The 21,686-nt window shown below is 42.2% G+C and overlaps 1 protein-coding gene across 2 annotated transcripts in view; it reads left to right on the top strand.

The window, feature by feature from the left end:
• The window catches only part of CTTNBP2NL (CTTNBP2 N-terminal like), a 31,304-nt gene extending 15,205 nt beyond the window's left edge, over window positions 1–16,099 (top strand). For both annotated transcript variants that reach the window (XM_081916357.1, XM_081916356.1), the window contains exons 3-5: window positions 8,788–9,018; window positions 10,398–10,505; window positions 11,338–16,099. In XM_081916357.1, coding sequence (XP_081772483.1) covers window positions 8,788–9,018; window positions 10,398–10,505; window positions 11,338–12,783 — 1,785 coding nt within the window. In that variant the 3' untranslated portion in view covers window positions 12,784–16,099. The remainder of the gene's footprint in view (window positions 1–8,787; window positions 9,019–10,397; window positions 10,506–11,337) is intronic.
• The last annotated feature ends 5,587 nt before the right edge of the window (window positions 16,100–21,686 follow it).

Here is a 21,686-nt window from a genome sequence, read left to right as displayed (position 1 = left end):
TTTATGTTAGAAATCAGTATTGGCTCATATCACAGCCCATTTTCCGCTAGTAGAAACATACTGCAAAGAAAACCAGAGAATGCTGAAATTAGCTAGTATGGCTTTGGAATTCAAATGCCACTGGACTAACTGTGCAGATTTGGGCTTGGATTATAGCCAACAGCTGTTTGTGCTTGCCAGTGAGACCTTGGGCACACAAGACTCAAGAAGGAAAATGATTCTTTTCCTGTACTTCATGCTCAGCTCTGAAGAAGGAAAATCCTGCACAAGTCCTCCTTGCTACTCCTGCTCACATCTGTATAGCATGGCATGGGCCAAACTAACTGTGTGAATGCAACTGAGTGCTTTTTTGTTTGTTTGTTTGTTACACAGATAGTAGCCTTATAGGGGGGTGCATAGGGGAGTTTAATTCCCTCTCTACCTGTTATGGTCCCAACAGCAAAATTTGTGAAGCTTCTGTTTCCATCTCAGGAGAAGCCTTCATAGGCTTCAGTATCACAGATCAAAGGTGCAGCAGTAATCTACTGTTGCAAAGGTTGTGCACCACTCCCAATCTCTGCCAAGTGGTAGCAAGATTCCAGGTACTCTCTCAGAGTTGTTTCTGTTGGGAAAATCGAGGCACGGCAGAGGCTAGTGGTTTATTTTACACATGTTTACACCTGTCTTCCGTGGAAGGGGTGCAGAACATCACATCCTTAGAGTGTCTCTCACTGCTCTCATAGCTCCAGCAAGCTTTTTCTATGGCATCATGCTAGTCATCATCACTGTGACAGCCTTCCAAATCTCCTACATCTGTCCACTCCTTGAGTAGAGGGGAAGGATCACTTTTTGCATTGCCCATTGCTCTTAATGGCCCAATACCTGAGTCCTCATTGTTGCTCAATGGTTCTGTATTTTGCTAGCCTGGCCAGGCTGGTTTGCATAAGCAAAGCCAGGAATTTCTTCTTCTGGTACAGTTCTTCAGCTTGTATTTCCCCCTTGTATCCCAATTAGTATCTAAATACTACTGTTTATTAATTTCTACCATCCACTAACAGGCCCTGGTACCCTAGATCTATGATACTACTAATATAGAACTTGAGAAGGGGAAAGAATTAATGGCAGCAGCTCAGAATTTGTTATGAGAGCCAGAAACCTTCAGAGGAGTTCTGTGTTAAGAAATACAACTTAGAAAACTTCCCCATAAAATGTAAACATATTTTTTGCTATTAAAGACTCCATTTACCTGGGTAGTAGGTTCATGGTAATCTAAAGTCATTGGGTCCAAATTTCATTCTGCAGAGGTGGTAAAGTGTAGACAAAGTGCCACACCTTATTCTTGTATATAAAGCAGATTGACCACTTGATTGAGAAAGTGGCATGATTAGCCAAATAAGCTTTGTGTGTCTGTGTTTTCTTTTAATACACTGGCAACTTTTAGCCATTATTATATAGAACATCATTTTGATTTGGAGCTTCTGCAGACTAGAGATAAGAGGGTTCAGTCTTTTATCAAGTTTCTGGCTGACAGATTACTTGCATTAATCTAGTCTATTCTCTCTCTACCCCCATGCTATGACCTCAGTCTGTGTTTATTTTCAAACGTCTGTCTCTAGGAGAGAAAAAACTAGCAATAAGGAAGCTCAAGATTTCATGGCATGCTATTTAAAGAAGATGCATTTCTGTGATCTAGAAGAGGCACTGAATTATAAACCGCCCTGTGATCTCTGGATGAAGGGTGTTATAGAAATGTAATAGTAGTAGTAAGTACTGTAATAGTAATGATGATGGTGAAAACAGTAGGAGAAATGTAGGATCTTATAGCCAGTGCTTTTTTTCTGGGGGTACACAGGGGTACGCATACCCCTAAACATTTTGTGAATCTTTTTACTTTTGTCCATTTAGCGTATTTATTTTTCCCAATTTGAACTATAAAATGGTGATTTTCTTGAGTCACCATGAGAATACCCCGAAACATTTTTAAAGAAAAAAAAAAGCACTGCTTATAGCACAGTGAAGCTAGAAACACAGTGGGTGGTATAACTTTGCTTCAGAAATACTGATAGCAACTAAATATTTTTAATTTTTTTAAAATAATTTTTATTGAATTTTCAAATTGTAACAACAAATTTCCCACAAATCTTAATTGAACAATTTATATGTCCAGTTTTCTCCTCTCCCCCCCCCCCTTTGGACCCATTGGCAGGTTTTGACTAAACTTTCACAACTATATAAGAGGTAAAACCAGCAGGGTATAGAATTTGTTTAATAAATCAATATGGAAATACGGGGGCAACTAAACCTTTTTGAACAGATCTAGAGGATGTGTAGTGGATCAGGAGGAAACATTCTGTTAAGCCCTTGTAAAAAGACCATCCAATAAATGTTAAAAACCCTGTGGGAAGTATTCTCCAAAGGCAGTATGAAAATAATAATTAAAGTGTCTTCCTTTCAAAGTGTTGCAGTGAACAACTCTTAATTCGATACAGCGGTACCTCTAGTTACTAACTTAAATTGTTCTGGAGGTCTGTTCTTAACCTGAAACTGTTCTTAACCAGAGGCGTGCTTTCGCTAATGGGGCCTCTTGCTGCTGTTGCATCACCGGCACACAATTTCCGTTCTCATCCTGGGGCAAAGTTCTCAACTCAAGGTAACTCTTCCAGGTTAGCGGAGTTTGTAACCTGAAGTGTTTGTAACCTGAGGTGTTTGTAACTCGAGGTACCACTGTACTAGCAAAGTGCCCTGTACTCAGTGGCATCTTTCCATATCTGTGTTCTTGCTTCTTGCCCTGCTCATTACTGCAGCTGCTACTTGCCCATGCCTCCATCGAGTCCTTTTTTCTTCACTCGGGAAACAGTGTTGGCGCTGATGCTGGAGGTCTAAGCAGTTCTCTTCTCTCATGAAAATGTTCTCTAGAGTAAATAATGCAAGTGTTCAAGGCAACTGCCTTTGTCTCTTTAGCTATTTTCCTTTTTGCAAGCAAACTTAATAATAGCTCATTACTCTCATTCAGACTCAACAAGTTTGTCAGTGCTGACTTCCCTATCAGTGTGGCGGCAAGGAAATGGGAAGTTTTCACTTTGGTTTTAGATTAACTACCACTTGCTATATCTTCCAAATCTGAACAAACTGGTTTTCTTGCAGGCATCTTGATGTCTACATGGCAATATAATGGAAAATACTATAATTGACCAATAATTTAAAATATGCATAATCGTTCTTTCTTTAAAAAAAATAATCCTCTCAAATGAGTCAATGTCTCATGATCTGTCTGTTTCCTGTTTTCTTAATCTCATCAGGCTTTAAAGATTTGTCCTCCCGGACAAATTACTCCATATTGGAGAAAGATCTTCTTTTAGGATTTCCTGCTTTGTGGTTGTAGTTTTTTTAAACTCATAGCAACCCATGAATTGAACAGCTTTTTGAAGTAAACAATTGTTCCATTTCTGGAGAAATATAAAATTGAACACACATACAAACAGTTATTTCTATTTCCCACTCATTCCAGAAGAGTGGCTATTCACAAGTCTATTTTATATATTGGTATTTTGAGATTGTTTTAATCTAAGGTTGCTTTAAAGGCTTCTGTGAAAACATAGCTATGGTTTTCTTCTTGAGAAAAATACATTCTTTGGTCCCTGTCCAAAACGTTTACAAACTGGGAAGACTCTTCATTTCTTCAGAATCTCAGTGAAAATGTTTTCTTACATATTTATTTAAATTCTATTACATATCCCACCTTTGAGGCTACCAGGGAACCCAAGGTGGTGTGCATGTGGTTTTCAGGCAATCACTTCAGGAAGGTGGTGACCTCATGAGCTTTCAGACCATGTCCTGGAACACGCTTAAATCATTCCTTACTAATAGTGGCTCATTCTGTGCTACCTCCCAGCTACTGCCTCTTTTAACAAGTGAAATAGATCCAGCAACAAAATGTTACAGATTGTAAAGGGGACATTATTGCCTTCTATACAAATAGCTTGCTTTTCCTGTAGTTTTAACTGCTGTATGTTGTTGAACAGAGACTCAGCAGAGCTGTTGCTTTATAGAGCTACTGTTTAAAATTAAAGTCTTTATTGAAGCTGAAAGGGCTACTGTACTTAACTTGGTATGGCTTCAACATGTGTTTGTGTTCATGGAGACCCCCAGATGTGCAGGCACAGCCATCATTTAATACAGCTACGGTATTAGTCTTGCAGGAGACAGGATCACTCTGTTACAAGAACTACCATATTTTTTAAATACAACAACAACAACAACAACAACAACAACAACAACAACAACATAGCACTCCATACTATTAATCCCAAAGTGTTTTGTGAATATTAAGTAGGAATAGTTTTGATTACGATATGTTGCTGGAAGAAAAAGCATGATCCCTGCTTCCGTTCTTTTTGTTGCTTTAATTCTCTGGCCAATATGACAACATGACTGCAAAACAAATGCACCTTTCTGAATATGCAGCCTCTTCTGGGATTGCAGTACCTCTGCAAAGTACCCTGTTTGTTTTTTTAAAAAATCATCTCAAGGTTTTTGATGTTTCAAAAGTAGAATAGGAACCTGTTGGAAGATTTTCTCTGCAGAACGTCTTTGATAACTCCTGCCTAGAGAGGATGACAGTCAGTGTTGCATTCTCAATAAACCATGATGATAAGGATTCTAGATGTTAAAATCTGAGAATTGTTATGCTGTACTTGTAAAGTGCATTGCACTCTGGAGTAGGAAAAGAAGAAAGAGACTTTCTTCTTCCACCAGCAAGTTAATAATACAACCCCTCTTTGCGTCATTGAGCCATCAATAAATATAGCTGTATTGTTCTGTGGTTTCCTTGGTGTATCTGAATCCCCTGTATATATTTCAGTATGTTGTTTGCCTATTCTTTTTCCTGTTTCCTGTTGGATGTTTACAGTAATCCTTTCCAGCCGGTGTATCTCAGATAGTGAGCTGGGACTCCCTTTCAGACTGGTCTCAGTGCCACAGCTTATCCTAGCTAAACTATGGCTTCTTGCTTGGACCAATGTCTGCACCAGAGATTCCTTGCATACTGACTAAAGGTGGCCAAGAGGCAGAGAGGTTCATGGTGAGAGGAGGGAAGGAAGGCTTCCCTCCCCTGAGGGGAAAAGGCCAGAGGAAGCGTTTGAATGAGAGATAAAAGGTTAATATTTAATATCATTATCATCAAAACTGGGAATAGAAAGGAAGGAGGATAAAAGAAGACAGCTAATATGGGAGGAAAAAGTCAATGTAAAAGAGCCAGGAAAGGAGGGTTAAAGGAACTGGTTTTGGGGTGTGGTCCTGTGCTATAAAATGAGTGTGAAAGAGGCTCCCATGCCTGCAGTTAGCAAATGTCTGTACTTAGCTTGATGGAAGCTGAGCTACAGAACTTCTTGCCATGAAGAAAACGATGTGGGAAAGAATTCAGTCATTTCAACATGGAGTAGAAAATGATACCAGTAACTGTCAGCAGATTACAGTGCCATGGTGAAAATTGAAGCCAGGCAGTATTTATTCCAGATTAGTTAATTCAGAATACTTTTGCCTCTGAGTTTAGCATCAGCTGTGGCTCTGTCCACCAGGGTTATGCACCCTTTGACAGACAGAAACATTGTCCACCCTTGGTTTTAAATGAACTGTTTTGGGAACAGGTTAGTCTGATTTTTCACAGGTCCCAGGAGCTCACCTGGAGTTTGCTTGGATAACTGCTCTTGTCTGAAGAAATAAAGGTTAAAGGGACCCCTGACCATTAGGTCCAGTTGTGACCGACTCTGGGGTTGTGGCGCTCATCTCGCTTTATTGGCCAAGGGAGCCGGCATACAGCTTCCGGGTCATGTGGCCAGCATGACTAAGCCGCTTCTGACGAACCAGAGCAGTGCACGGAAACGCCGTTTACCTTCCCGCCGGAGCGGTACCTATTTATCTACTTGCACTTTGACATGCTTTCGAACTGCTAGGTTGGCAGGAGCAGGGACCAAGCAATGGGAGCTCACCCCATCGTGGGGATTCAAACCGCCAAACCTTCTGATTGGCAAGTCCACAGCACCACTGTCGTCCCTGTCTGAAGAAATAGCTTTGCCCTATTCATTAGGTTTACAGTAGTCAAAACAGGTCAGGCTTGGTCAAAATGACATTGCGAGCTGCACTGGGAGGAAGCAAATGCTATTGGTTCTGTGCTGTTCGTAAGAACAGATTTTCACAGGACAAATAGTGACATGAATTAATTTTTTGGCTGCTTTTGTATAAATTAATCAGGGATTCCATGTAGGATTAATGTTTCTGCATACTTCAGTCCTCATAAAGAATATATGATGGCTCAGCAGTCTAAACTCCAGAATGGTATTAAATTTACTGAACAATTAAATTTGTTGAAAATGCACCACTCTTTCATTTAGCATTTGTGTGGACTGAGATTAGGCAAGCATCATTCTGCTTCTTGAATTTCCTGGAGTATTTTTCCTCTCCGGTTACAAAAGCCATTCATGAAATGCCATGTTGTTCTGTGCTCAGTAATTCTGAATGAGTATCAGTGTTCTCATCCCAGAGTGGGAAAGCAGAGTTGTCTGTAGTTTGGAACATGTGATTCAGCTGGTAAACTGGGACTTGTTTTGTGTGTAGAGAGCTTTTATGGGTATTGAACAAGGAAAGAGATTCTGAAATAAATTTCCCAGAGCAGTCTGAAAGCAAAGCATTTCCATCAGCCTCAAGACTGAAGGCTGCTTCACTGTTACTTTGTTTAACAAGAACTTTATAGACCCACACTGTGTATCTTCTACAGCTAAAATGCTAGAAGTGGAACTGTTCCTTGCTCCTATGTCAAGCGTGTGCCAGTAAATGGAATGTGTGGAGCAACCTTGAGCTGAAACAATGTCAGCAGCATGGTATTGTTGAGTTAAGCTGCAACTGAAGTAAAAGACAATCCACTGATTATCTTGTATTTGGAGTTGGGAGAGCAAAAGTTGACCTGTCAAATACGCCTTGACATCAATAAGCGTTTGTGTAAGTGACACTCTACCTTTATGTTTGTGTCATCAGATAGCAGGAGTGGGACATAGCAGGAGTGGGACATTCCCTCTAGGGAAATATTGCCTATACTTATTGGCAGTATCTCTCCAGGGTTTTAACCAGGGTTTTAGCCCTACCTGGAGATATAGGGAATTAAACCAGGGATTTTCTGCATGCAAAACAAATGTTCCGATACTTAGGAACATGGAGAAGTGGGGTGGTGGTGAGGTGGTGGTTCTGTGCACTTGTGCACAAAGCTGTTTCCTCTTCTCTCCTCTTTGTTCCCTACACTAAGCTCAAAGTGCTCAAACCCAGCTGCTCTGCCCTTTAGCTCCCTACTCCTGCCAGTCTAGAGTGTTTGCGAATAAAGAGTGAAGAAGAAACCTCCTCCCTAGCCTGTTTGTTAAGTTGTTTGAACCCTATTCACAAAGGAAACTTAATACTTTTCTGAACCAAATCCCAGAATCCTGACAAATTATCCAATCTGCTTTACTATGTTGTACTTTTTTTTTGTAATAGATCCAAGTGAGTGTATTTGTAATCTGTAGGCCAGTGTTGGCAACAATGGAAAAGGAAGCAGCTGTATAACCAGCAACTGCCTGACCTTCATGTATTCATCAGCCACCATAAGCAAACACAAAGGGGTCATGGGGCTGTGCATGTACTTTGGTTCTTTAGTTCAAAGGGTTCCTTTTGTGTTGATCTTGGGAATTTCTTTTTTGGCACTAATTAAAATACCACAGACCTCTGCATTTTGAAACTGGGCTTCCTTTTCCTGCAAATGGTTTCCTGCAGGGAAAAGTGAGGATGTAAATTGATGGCTGTAGTTAATGATGGTCGAGATCATGGTGAGAGGAAAGGATAGTAGTCACTTTCTGCTCTTGTAATATCTTGTAATAAGATATTAATTCCAATGCCACATAGCATATTGCATTAACCCCCATGCATCCCTATCTATCCATTGTGGTCTATGTCAGAAGTACAAAGCCACCCTAAAGATTACTCAGTAAGCAGTACTTTAAAAACAACAACCCACTATTTAACCTCAACATTAAATCACCATGCCTCTTAAATGAATGAGTCCATATAAAGAAGCATGCACCCCATTAGATTAATTTATCACCACACTAACAGGTAGTGAGAACGGGTATGAAACCATTGCCATAAAGAGAGGCTGTTGCGTAGGCAAGTGCTGATCTCAGCTTCTTCACTTCCTCTTCTGAAGTGGCTCAGGAAGAGAACCCCCATGCTTTCTTTGTTTACTGCAACACTACCCTTCATAGAGCGTAGGAAGCTACCCAAATCAGGCACATTGGATCTCCAGGATTTCAGGTGGAGTTTTCTCCCAGCCCTATTGGAAGATACCAGAGATTGAACCAGACACCTTCCACATGCAGAGCAGATGTTCTACCACTGAGCTACAGCCTTTCCTTGGCCCCTGCTTCTTTCAAGGCTGCTTTCTTGCCTTCTCACTTCCTTCGCTTGGTATCCTCTCTTCAGCCCCATTCCATTAATCCCAATGGAAGGAACCTCCCATTTCTCAGGTTCTCTTGTTGTTGTAAGTTGTTGTTGTATAGTAGTAAGGCAGTGCTGTAATAAGTAGCTCTCATGCTGTTTTCCCCCCTCCCAGGTCCTTCACAGTCACTCATTCCACTCACAACCAGCCAGTTGTGCTGGTTTTTGCACTCCTGCCTGTCCAGTATTTCATGACTCCTGTTTCCATGAGGTGATAGGATTTTATCTTGAATTTTATTTCTATTTCCCCCCTCTGGTAGCTAATAACATTAAAAACTTCATCATATGTTTCAGGCCCGGCGCAGAGATACTTTCATTGAAGAGCGCTATGGACAATACAACATTAATAATCCATTTGCGGCTCTTCAGAGAGATTTTGAAGCACTGAATGAAGAGAATCGTGATGATAAGCAGCCTGTTTGTACCAATCCCTTGTCCATCCTGAAGGTAGTGATGAAGCATTGCAAGAATATGCAAGAAAAAATGTTGTTCCAACTAGCTGCAGCAGAGAGCAGGCACAGAAAGGTGGGTTCCAAGACCTTTGTACTTTGATCAAAGGAATAAAATTCTTCCTGCTTAGCATTTGGTATTGCAGAGCAGTTTAACACTGCATGTCGAACCACATTTTCTCCATCTTGATGTGACACTTTCAGTGTGCGACATTCATGTTTTTGCACATTTCCCAGTCTCAGCCTTGTAGTTTAGCTGATTAAAATAGCATTCCAGTGCTAACATTCTTTTTATGAAGCTCCCAACAAGCACACTTCAATTAGTAAAGCGCAAATACGTTGCTGTGTTTTTTTAAAAAATGATGCTGCTATTGGAATGTAGAAAACTTTTCAGAACTGACCAAAGTCTTGTTATCATCCAGCTTCTCCTTTCCCTGTTGTGCTGGATGTTCAGTTAACCTATTTTAGTGCTTTGACCTTAAAGTTTCTGCCCCCATAAGATGATAATTATCAATCTCTGGTTGCAATTTGATCATTGGCAGCTTCACATCTGCAGATATGTGCTTTCCCAATAATTACAAATATCCTAGAAAAACAGCTGCTGACAATTCTGAAAGGAAGCAACCACTTCCTTTTAGAACATTAACAAACTAGAACCTCTTTTGTTCAGTTATTGCTCTGCATTTTGGTCATTTCCCCAAGTTCATAATTTAGAAAGATGCAGATCAAACTTTTCCTTCCTCTCCAAATGGTCTTGAGTTGTAGACTAGCATGCCCTATTGTATGTTAATATATCTGTCCCAATCCTATAAAAAGAGTTGTCCAAATTGATTTGATTTACACCAGTTACACAGTTTCAGAAACTCCAGAACAAGCATGGGGGCTTGGGAGAAGCAGAAGCTTACACATTTTATCTCTTTTGCCATGGTCTAATTTCTAGTTGAGGAAGACCCACAAACTTGCATGTAGAAATGCCTGTTGTGCTGAAAAATGGGAAAAGAAAAATTGAGTGCTCTCCAGTTACTGGAAGAACAATATTGGCAGCAGTTGGATCTAGTTACAGCTGACAGATACATGAGACAACATGGAGCACTCCACTGGTTCAACTGAGAATCAAGTGCTATTTGGCTCCTCTTGGTTCTACTGAGAACTTGCTCTCACTCTCTCAGACTCGATTCCACCTGGTCATGAAGTATTTTCTGTACCTGTAAAGAATTAGCATCTGAATTTGTTTGTTTTCCTGTTCCTTCTCTGTTCTGCCATGAAGTGACACTTTAGCGTTGTTCAGAATCCTTTTGCTACTAGGTAAAGGTCAAAGATTCTGTCTGTATTTTTGTGTGTTTTGCTTGAAATGTTGCTTTAGGCAGAAAGAGGCCTGGCCTGTACATCTGGATACATTTGTAATTGTTGCTGTATTTAAAGGTGATTGATGGTGTTCTTCTTCTGGTCTGAAAGGTAATCTTGGATCTTGAGGAAGAGAGGCGGCGGCATGCCCAAGATACTGCTGAAGGAGATGATGTCACATACATGCTGGAAAAGGAACGAGAGCGGCTCGCACAACAGGTATGCCTTCTCACTAGTTAGTCAGCTCTTGGAGAGGAATGATTAATTGCTGCTTAGCACAGAAAACATGCCTTGTATGGGTGGGGAACCTGATGGCTAGCATTGGTATTTGAGAGCTACATTCTCTACCGCCAGGGAGAGACTAGACTTACTAGAGTGAGATTTTTGTCCAGTATGTGAAAGTGGCCCGCAGAAGCAAGAGATGTAATAATATTTGAGCATAAAAGGAAATCATGTATCTAAGAAGAGGCTTATTTCCCATGCAAATTGCAAGTCGCAGCAGGGAGACTCAAAATGGGGCTGCAATGGGAACCCCATGCCTGCAGTTTGGCACTGGGACTTTCTTCCATTGCCATGCCACTAGTTTCCTCACCCACACAAGGCAAATAGTAGATGCACAATGGAACTGGTGTGTGTAAGGGTTGGGGAATGGATGGGAGAGAACATGTGGGTAACCACAATTTTTTTTTTTGCTCCACACTTGCACACCATAGGTATGAGACCATTGCCATGATTATGCCTGAGGGAATGTGGCTATCAGTTGGCGGGGGGTGGGGGTGGAATAAAAGGTCCCCACCCCTAATCTATATTATGTTGACTTTACACCTTATGGTTAATGTGTGTACTCCTTACTTTGGTCATTTTCTGTGCACACATTGAGCTGGGAGTGCAGACTGCTCATGAAACTTAATTTTTATCTACAGTGATCCTTATATCCATCCATTCACTAACTGATATGACTGATATGAGAATCTTTGTGTGTACGGGGTGTGCGCGAAACTATTTTTAACTTACTTCCCCCCTCTGAGCTTCTTTACCTTCCTTTCTATAGCTGGAATTTGAGAAGTCGCAGGCGAAGAAGTTTGAGAGAGAGCAGAAGAAGCTATTGGACCAGTTGGAGGAGGAGCATGACCGCCAACAGCAGCTTTCTGCCATGCTTGTGTTGGAGTGCAAGAAAGCCACAGCCAAAGCCGCAGAGGAAGGACAGAAGCTTGGGGAACTGAAGCTGAAGCTAGCTGAGGAAAGAAGCAAAGTAAGCCACTTGGAGGGAGAGCTAGCAGCCCAGAAGAAGAGAGGCTTGCAAATGGAGGCGCGAGTGGAGAAGCAGCTATCCGAGTTTGACACTGAACGGGAGCAGCTGAGAGCCAAGCTGGATCGGGAAGAGAATCGCACCAAGGCCCTGAAGGAAGAAGTAGAGAATCTGAAGACAACTCTAAAAGAATTAGAGGCCTCATATAAAGCTGGGAGAGGCAAAGCAGAGCACACGTCACCAAAGGTCTCAAAGGCGTCCACAGCAACTGCCACAGAAGGCTCAAGTAGGTCAGTCACTTGCCAGACAGAAAGCCCCTGGACAGAGAGCCTCAGCCAGGGAAGTACAATTCGACGGGCACCTATGTTATCGCCTGTCTCTGCCACTGTTTCCCACTCTTATACCAAGGCAAATGGGCACTGTGATGCTCATGTACAAGCAAGTAAGGAGCCAGCTCTGCCCAAGGATGAGCCGATTGGACCAGCAGCTGAGAGGGCCACAGAAATTAGCAGCTCCCCAGTGAGAACAGTTTCCCTTTCACCTTCAACCCCACCAGTCCCTTCCAGTGGGATATTCTTTTCTCCGAGCAACACAGCTTCTTCATCTCTGACACCCTCCCCATGTTCCTCCCCAGTGATGACTAAACGTTTGGTTGGAGCATCAGTCAGCAGCCCCAGCTACCAATCTTCATACCAAGTGGGGATCAACCAGCGCTTCCATGCGGCACGTCACAAATTCCAATCCCAATCTGATCAAGATCACCAGCCAAGCGGTCTCCAAAGCCCTCCATCTAGGGATCTGTCACCCACCCTGGTGGATAATTCTGCCGCAAAGCAGATTGCCCGTAATACAGTCACTCAGGTTCTCTCCAGGTTCACCAGCCAGCAGGGTCCCATCAAGCCAGTTTCTCCCAACAGCTCCCCCTTTGGCACAGACTACCGAAGCCTGGCCACTCCCCTGAGCCCCAAAAGTGAGTGTGGCCCAGGCAAGGTCTCTGGCCCATTGAGTCCACTGTCACCTGGAATTAAATCACCGACCATACCCAGAGGAGAAAGAGGGAACCCTCCACCAATTCCTCCCAAGAAACCTGGACTGACTCCTTCTCCAGCCAGTCCCACTCCACCAACTAAAACCTCCTCTCAGGCATCTTCTCTGAGTTCTCCTATGGACTTGGCAAGTAGCTGTTCAAGCAATCCTGTTGTAGCCAATGGGAAAGAAATTGAGATCTTCTTGCCAACCAGTAGCTAGCTTCCAAAAGTGTTGCATTCCAAGTGTTTGCCATTCCTGGAGCTGAAACAGCTGCTACACTGTCTTATCCACTTTACATTATTTATTATTTGGCTAGTAACAATATCTATTTGTATAGCACGTTTAGTGTACTTTTCCTTTTGATTTATAGTATATAGAAAATAACACAACTTGTGTACAAACCTTTAAACACTAGATCTTCAAGGTGTCTTAACGGCAGCAGGCACATCGAACGAACAGAGAAGCAGTTGATTTCCTGTGCTGGAAGCTGACCAGTGGACTATGACAATGAAGCAGTTGCTTTTAAATTATGCAGCAAAATACACTCCATGCAAACTTCCATTCCAGACAGACATTTCCTAAGAAGTGCCTGAGCTTAAGCTGCACTGCAGCCATGCATGTGTTTCTCTGCAAAACCAGAAGTGATTGTCCAATTGAAGCAAGCACAGATTCCTCTCTGAATCATGAATGTTGAAATAACCACTGTCCTTAATCCTTTCCAGTAGTTCTGTTATCAGCAGAAATGAAATGTTCCAGAGGCCGGCCAATTGTTTCCCTCTTAGGAATCAAGTCAGTTAATGTCGCTGCATTGTCAGGCACATTTGGCCTTAATAGGGAGCTTTGTACATCCTGAGCTTTTTCTATGTGACCATGTAAACATAAAATAAAAGGGGAGGGGGGCTTTAAGCAATCAGGGTGCCATTTCCCCCCAGTCAAGTACTCATTTCTTTTTATATGTAGAGAGAGAAAATAGATGAGATTAAATCTGGAAGTGTTCCACTAGTTTTTAAAAAATATTTTTCCACATATTTTGCTGTTTTGTATGTAGAACCTCTGAGAGCAGAATCTTCTGTGATAATGATCTTAAAATTACTTGAAATGAGAAGTGGTTAGTCAGTTCTATGTATGTTTTAGCACTGGAAAGATAGGGATCTGTGCTAGATGATTCAAAGCAATAACGTTGGGTTGTATCCAGCTAAGTTTTTCTCAAAGTAAACCGATGGAAATTAATGATGCTTGCAAAAGTCATCCCTCCCTGGGAAGAGTATAGCATTTTCAAAAGTTGTGTGTGCTGCAAGGAGAAAAGGAAATTTCTCCGTCATCTACACAAACACAAACTATTTCTTTTTCTCTCAAGATCCTCAGGGAGCCAGAAACATTGTGTGGTGCTGGTGACTTGCAGTTCTTGCTCTGCCCACCAGCCGCTCTGGTCACACTGACATCTGGACCTCTGCAAAGGTCCCTCCCTGGTGGGGAGGTTGTCTTCTCCTGCACTGGACACGAGGTCTTGATGCTGCTTCAAGACTCCACTATCTCCTACTCTAAACTTTATTTCTAAGCTATATTGAAGTATTTTAGCAAAGTGACTGATATTTCTGGGACTAGGAGGCCATACCACTTGACTATATACCTCTTAAATTTTGATCAGAGTACCATAATTTCAGTTGGCTGCCCCTACACTAACAGTACTCCAGAATGTCTTATAGACAGCTAGGAAAGCACACAAACAGTTCATTTGTGCAGTGCAAGTTTCTGAATATGGTCTATGCAGCTGCATACTGGGTGAATGGTTTCTTATTGGTATCTCTGTGAATCATGAACTATAAGGGTATTGTAGCAGCCCCTAAAATCTTTCCTAGGAATTAGACAAACTTGTATCTTGATATGATAGAGATTTATAGATAATAATATTATTAGGAAAATGCACAGAGTATTGTAGTCTACAGTGGATGGTGGGAAGGGAGAAGGCAAGAGGAGATTTATATTTTTGCCAGTAGTCTGTCTTCAGAGATTAAGCTAAACACAACTATTAAAATGTTCCCAGCTAATCCAGTAAGACATCTAGTGTTAGTATTGTAGGTTTTCTATAGACCTGGGTGTATGCAGGAAAAAAACAACATGTTTATTCTTCTCAGAATCCTGTATCGCTGGAGAAGTTCCTGGATAATAATGATGGTAATATATTTTAATGAAGTCAAAACTGCATAATCTAGTATTATCATTAACACTGGTATATTTGTAAAGTCAAATGTATGAAGCACAGTCTTTTTACCATTTTTATAACTGGCAGCATTAAACACCTCAAACGTTCACACTATCAACAAAGGGTTATATTTTTATTATGTGAATATTGCGCAAGAACATGTTTGAGAAGTAGGTTGGGCTGCTTGTATCATGAAATGTTTTTAACTGGATAGCCATGAAGCATTTGCTAGCAATTTGTAGGCATTTTGTTAGCTGTAGTATGTCTGAAAGACATATATAAAAACGTGCAAACACTTCCAGTAGCTGGCAATACCAGGGGCAAAGCTTTTAAAACAAAAATAAGAAACTCCCTACTACTTGGTAGGAATGCTGCCAGTATTTGCCACCACTTTTGCCCTTAGCTTCTGGGCAGTTTAGTCTTTACTCTTCAGACTTCTTCTATACCAACATCCATGCCAACCATTGCCATGCAACATAACATTATGATGTGATGGCACCACTCCAGCCAGCTTTTGGGTAGGGAACCACACCTCTTCATTTCCGCTGCACCTTCTGATTCCTCAGTCTTGCATCATGCAGCAGTGAGCCAGCACCCTTGGGAAATATGTATGCATTTGTAAGAGGGTGCATCAGGTGCATACCTTAAAGATTATCTGCAACTTTGGTACATCTGAGATGGCAACCAATGACACAAATTTCTGTACAGAACTTTTAGTGCTTAGGTGCCAGCGCTTGGCAGAGGATATGGGCAGTTGGTCAGCTCATTTCCACCTATTTGATCACACTTCCGCATATAACCTGATTCTTTTTCCACTTCTGGGGGTGGAGTCAGACTTTGCATAAGGCAAAGTCCTCTCCCTGGTCTGGAATGTTGCAAAACAATCCGTACAACATCAAAAGCCTGCTAAGGTTCCACCCACCACTTTCTACCATCCAGTGCTCAAATCTATGAAGGCATTAATCTCACCTATGGCAATCTACTTAACCCAGCCCATTTTCTAGAGCTATGACTCCTAGGAGCCTTAGAGCAACTCTGCAACCTGCTTTGAAACTACGGGAATAGAAGCAAAGAGACGATTGCCAACAGAGCATCTCTATGCTGCTGCCTTATTTTGTTTTGTCTCTTGCAGCTCACATACAGGAATTTTTTTCTTCACAGACTATTACTCAAGAGAAAGGGGGAGGGGGAGTTTTGTCCAAAGTCTTCTTTCCTTACACTAAGAAGAAAACAGTGTCTGCACTGTCCCGGAAGTCAGAGTCTGAGACTTTGAACTAATTCTTTTTTACTGGATGATGGGACAAGTTAAAAATATATTTATGACTAGGAAAATTCCAGTCTTCTGACTCTTTCTTAGACTTCTTGCACTATGACCATGGGATGATGTGGTTAGAGTGTCAGACTTGGAGAACCTGTGCTCAAATCCCTATTTGGTCTTGAAACTCACTGGATAACTGCTGAGAATATGTAACTCGTCCAAACTTACATCAGAGGGTTGTTGGAAAGATAAAATTAGCAGAGGTTACTTTCTACTGCAGTTACTCTCTTCATTGTTACAGCAGAGTCTTGATTTGTGCAGCAACTTGTCTGCAGCTCTGAGAGCCATAATTTTCCAGTCCAGGAGTGTTCAAAAATAATTCTCTTATGCCACCTTGTGTTGTGAATAATACATGCTTCTCTGTTGACTCTGGCAGACATATATTTTTGCAACTTTTAAAATGAGGGAATTGAAAGGCACGCTTGGATTTAGGCTTATCTCTTGAATGTTATTTCTCCAGGTGACTGGTATTTTTCTTAATTCTGTAGAATTTCCACCTCAGTAGGTCATCCCCCCCCCCCCTTGTAGAGCTACCAACATATGGGAGAAAGATTACAGCATTTGGGACTTTTTCGTTTAGAGAAATGGCCAGGAATCAGTAACTGGATTGAAGTTTTTCAACTTCTATAGACAAAGTGGATAGAGAAAAGTTATTTTCCATCTCTCTTAACACTAGAACCCATGGATATTCAATGAAGTTGATTATGATGAATACAGACAGCATAGGCATAGAATTGAAATAAACACACACAAAATATTCATTGCACGTTCTAAGCAGCTAGAAAATTTTCAGGTTGAAACGCAAGTTTACTAAAATACAAGTTGCCTGACTGCACTGGAGGAATTAGGTTACAGCTCCCCAAACAAGCAAAGAATCAATGGGTTTTAGCAATGAGGCACAGCAGAGACTGTGGTTGTCTTTGGGATATATTATTTACTTACACATATATACAACCGGGGCCTATGATAGAAGGGTTCACAGCATTGACACCCAAAAGGGGTCTTGCTTTTCCCATAGCCACAGCCTTGGATTCAAGCAGAAATCAGCCATGGCTCACTCTCTGCCTTTCCAACCTGCAGCATTTCCCTCTAGGTCACATCACAGCAAACTCTGCTCTAAAACTCAGGTTTTGTCCTTTTAGCTGAGAGATGGAGGAAGGCCCCCACCCATTTGCTGTGCCAGAGTCCCGTCTCCTTTGCTTTCTTAATGGCCCAATACCTTCCCTTTGTTCTTCTGAATGGTCCATCATCCCGAGTGGTCACCACATCAGGAAACTATCCTGGCTTATGTTTTAACACTTGCTGGGTCCAGGAGTTAGAAAGTCTGGCACCCACAAACAATACATTGTTAGAGCCCAACCCCTATCACCCCTACCTAGCATGGTCAATGACCAGCGGTGGTGAGTTTTGGTCCAGCTGCATCTCCTCATCCTTGTTGGTATGTTCTGTATCCAGGCCCAGGTCGTGAGCCACATCTTGCCCCTGAACAGGTGAAGACTTTGCCTGTGTACCTGTACCAGGAGTATGACAGAGGCTTAGCCTGTCCTCTTTATGCTTGAGTTGGAGGAAGAAGAGAGCAGGTTAGTGGAAAGGGTGCAGGGATGACAACTTGAATAAAATATGGGGGGACAGTTAAGCCCCACCATGCATAATCGATCACAAGACATGGCATGCACACACTGTTTGAAGGGCAATGCCCATCAACTGGGGCAGCAGCACCCTTAAATATTTTCGTGGGGAGGCTGAAGGGACCTTGGTCCCTAGAAGTTGGCTCCTATGGAAAGGGGTGATAAGCATACAGTCTAGAAGATGAGAGTGGAATAAGATCCTTGGGAGTCAAGGAAAGAAGCTCAATCTGCCCAGATCTGGCGGGTGCTAGAGAGACAGCTGAGGAGTTAGCACTGGATCAAGGAGGGAGTAGAAACTTGTGGGGAGTGCAGAGGGTGAAATAATGTTGGAAGCTGTGGGTCTTGTGGCTCTAGGTCATAGGAAGTTCTCAGAGGGATTAGGAAACTGACTGGCCTAGTATTTGGCAGTCTGTAGCATTTGTGACTCATGATTTCGTGAAAATTACAGCCTTTAAACCAGACTTACAGAATGTTCCTTGCTCTGCAGAGCTGCCTGTTGGAAACTTCAGCCAAAGGAAATATTGGTGGCTGAAAGGCACTTTCCCTGAATACGTTGACATTCTGCCACAGTGGACCCTCCTGCCAGTTTATTAATTGAAACCTGCTATGACTTCTAGAAGAATGACGCTAATAATGAGCTTTCTGATGAAAACTTCCTCTGGAAACATTTTCATGGCTTATCCACCAGAGAGCAGCCTTTCCATATCAATTCACTCGCATGGCCAAATTTCCCTTCCAACTATATGATTCCAACTGATCACTGCTCAGTCCTCTAACCAAATGCCAGTGGCCAAAAAGAGTTGACTATTTGAAATGTTTGTTTTATATTATTTCAGAATGTATAAAGCATTCTTCATATAGAGAAGACCCGAGTAATGTACAGAAATAGAATATAAAACATAATGTATGTCATAAAATAGTATTAAAACACAGAAACAGACAAGAATTAAAAAATGCAGAAATAAAATTGACTAATCTGGGTAGGCTTGGGACAAAATAAAGGTTTTCAACAAATGTTGATAATTGATAACAGTGTTGGCACTTGCTTCACTTGGAGGGGAGGAGACATTTCAGAGCGCCTTGCTGTCCCGTAGTCAAGTCACAACATGCTTACTGCAGGGGAGTGAATGGGGCTTTGGGGACCTGAGTGTGCTGTTGACAGCTTTTAGGATGCTCCAGAAGAGAATATTTTTTCCTTGGCAGCAAGTAACAGAGCAATCACTTGCAACTAGCGGAAGCAAGAATTAAGTTAGCCATTTCTGGGGTTTGTATTTGAGATTACTGGTGCCTTACTATGGGGTAAATTGACTTATTATTGTTGTTGTTACATATTTATTTATACCCTGCCTTTTGCCCCCTGAAGGGACTCCAGGTAGCTTACAGATAAAAACATAGAAAAACCAATCATTCAAATACAATTAAACATTGAAAGAATTAAAGCTACATACATACATACATTGTTGTTGTTGTTGTTTAGTCGTGTCCGACTCCTCGTGACCCCATGGACCAGAGCACGCCAGGCACTCCTGTCTTCCACTGCCTCCCGCAGTTTGGTCAGACTCATGTTTGTAGCTTCAAGAACACTGTCCAACCATCTCATCCTCTGTCGTCCCCTTCTTCTTGTGCCCTCCATCTTTCCCAACATCAGGGTCTTTTCCAGGGAGTCTTCTCTTCTCATGAGGTGGCCAAAGTATAGGAGCCTCAGCTTCAGGATCTGTCCTTCCAGTGAGCACTCAGGGCTAATTTCCTTAAGAATGGATGTGTTTGATCTTCTTGCAGTCCATGGGACTCTCAAGAGTCTCCTCCAGCACCATAATTCAAAAGCATCAATTCTTCGGCAATCAGCCTTCTTGATGGTCCAGCTCTCACTTCCATACATCACTACTGGGAAAACCATGGCTTTAACTATACGGATCTTTGTTGGCAAGGTGATGTCTCTGCTTTTTAAGATGCTGTCTAGGTTTGCCATTGCCTTTCTCCCAAGGAGCAGGCATCTTTTAATTTCGTGACTGCTGTCACCATCTGCAGTGATCAAGGAGCCCAAGAAAGTAAAATCTCTCACTGCCTCCATTTCTTCCCCTGCTATTTGCCAGGAGGTGATGGGCCCAGTGGCCATGATTTTCATTTTTTTGATGTTGAGCTTCAGACCATATTTTGCGCTCTCCTCTTTCACCCTCATTAAAAGGTTCTTTAATTCCTCCTCACTTTCTGCCATCAAGGTAGTGTCATCTTATCTGAGGTGGTTGATATTTATTCTGGCAATCTTAATTCCGGCTTGGGATTCATCTAGCCCAGCCTTTCGCATGATGAATTCTGCATATAAGTTAAATAAGCAGGGAGAGAATATACAGCCTTGCCGTACTCCTTTCCCAATTTTGAACCAGTCAGTTGTTCCATATCCAGTTCTAACTGTAGCTTCTTGTCCCACATAGAGATTTCTCAGGAGGCAGATGAGGTGATCAGGCACTCCCATTTCTGATACATACTGGTACATACATAAAATACATACATACATAAAATCTATTTACATATATAAAATCTATTTAAAGCATACCAAGATTTCGATAAAAACAGTACAGCACCAGGTCTCTCATTAAAGCAGTCAGTTCCAAAAAGCCTGTTGGAGTAGAAAGGTCTTCACCTGCCGGCAGGAGGATGGCAAGGAGGGAGTCAGTGTAGCTTCTCTAGGGAAGGAGTACCAAAGCCTGGGAGCACTCATCAATAACATGCTAATAACTCCCAAAGTTTAGAGCTGGGGACTTCCGGGTTGACGCGATCGGTTTAATGGCGGATTCCCTCCGAGCTCCGGAGGGAATCGGCTCCATCGAGGACGGGTCTTGCCGCGCCGGCGACGCGGGGGCCCTTAGAAACCACAGGTGCGGATACCTGTGGACCTGGTGACTCGGTGGGCACCTTAAGCGCCCTCCTTGACAGTCGAAGAGCCTTTTTAAAGGCTGCGGAGAAGGTCTGAGGAGTGGCGCGGTGCTGAGAGTAGACCGCTATCTCAGTGGAGCGAAGCCGCAAGCCATTGCCGGAGAGCGTCAACTTTCTTCCTGACATTCGGACTGAAACAAACACCCTTGTGAGTAAAACGAAATTTGGATTTTAAAAGAAATTAACTTCTTTAATTTGGCGAACGGGGGGGCTGTGTCAAAAGGAAGTCCGCACCCCCCCCCTGCATGCACGATCTGAAGCAAGGAGCGAAAGCCTAAGATCGGATTAAAAAGATCTTCTTTTTGTCTTTTGGGACTGATAAAAGATTCCATCGATTTGTGAAAACAAGGGTTTTTTTTGTCTTTTTAAGTTGTGCTGGAGGAAGAGGTGTATTTGGGAAAATTTTTGGGAACCCCCACCCGGGATCCGGGAGTGTTCCGCATTAGCCTAGCCTGAAAGAAAGGGAGTTTGACAGCTGTCATCTGAGCTGTCAAACAGCGGAATCAAGATAAGAACTGTATCTTTATATCTCTCTGATCCAAAGGTGTTACATTTAACCAGAAGTTGCTGGAAATTAAGTAACAACAAGTAATAATAAAGTAATAGACTGTTGGTAAAGGGGAAAAAATGGCAATCCCCCTAGGGGAAACCAGAGACATTACAATGGCTGCAGAAGGAAAATTACAAGCGGAAATAGAGAGAGCCCTTTTTCTCGTGGGAATTCTACAAGAGCAAGAGATAGCTATGGACAAACAGCTTACGGCTTTGATTTCAAAAACAAGCAACTCTGCTGATGGAACTGAGGATTTGACCTTGAAAGATTCTGCAGCTGAACTGGAAAAAGTTTCTTTGAAGTTGGAGGACAAGGAGTCTGGAGGGCAAAAAGTACAGGAACAGGACTTCATGCAGCAAGGGGACAGAGAAGTTTATTGGATTATGGATTTTGAAAAGAGAAAAGTAAAGGAGGAAGTTTTTGGACACTATAGATGGGAAGCTGAAATAATGAAGAAATATAACTGGGACTTCCTCCTCTTTTCTG

Source organism: Podarcis melisellensis, assembly GCF_964234715.1.
Source record: "Podarcis melisellensis genome assembly, chromosome: 6".
NCBI classification, from domain to species: Eukaryota; Metazoa; Chordata; class Lepidosauria; order Squamata; family Lacertidae; genus Podarcis; species Podarcis melisellensis.
This window is presented reverse-complemented; position numbering and strand designations above follow the sequence as displayed.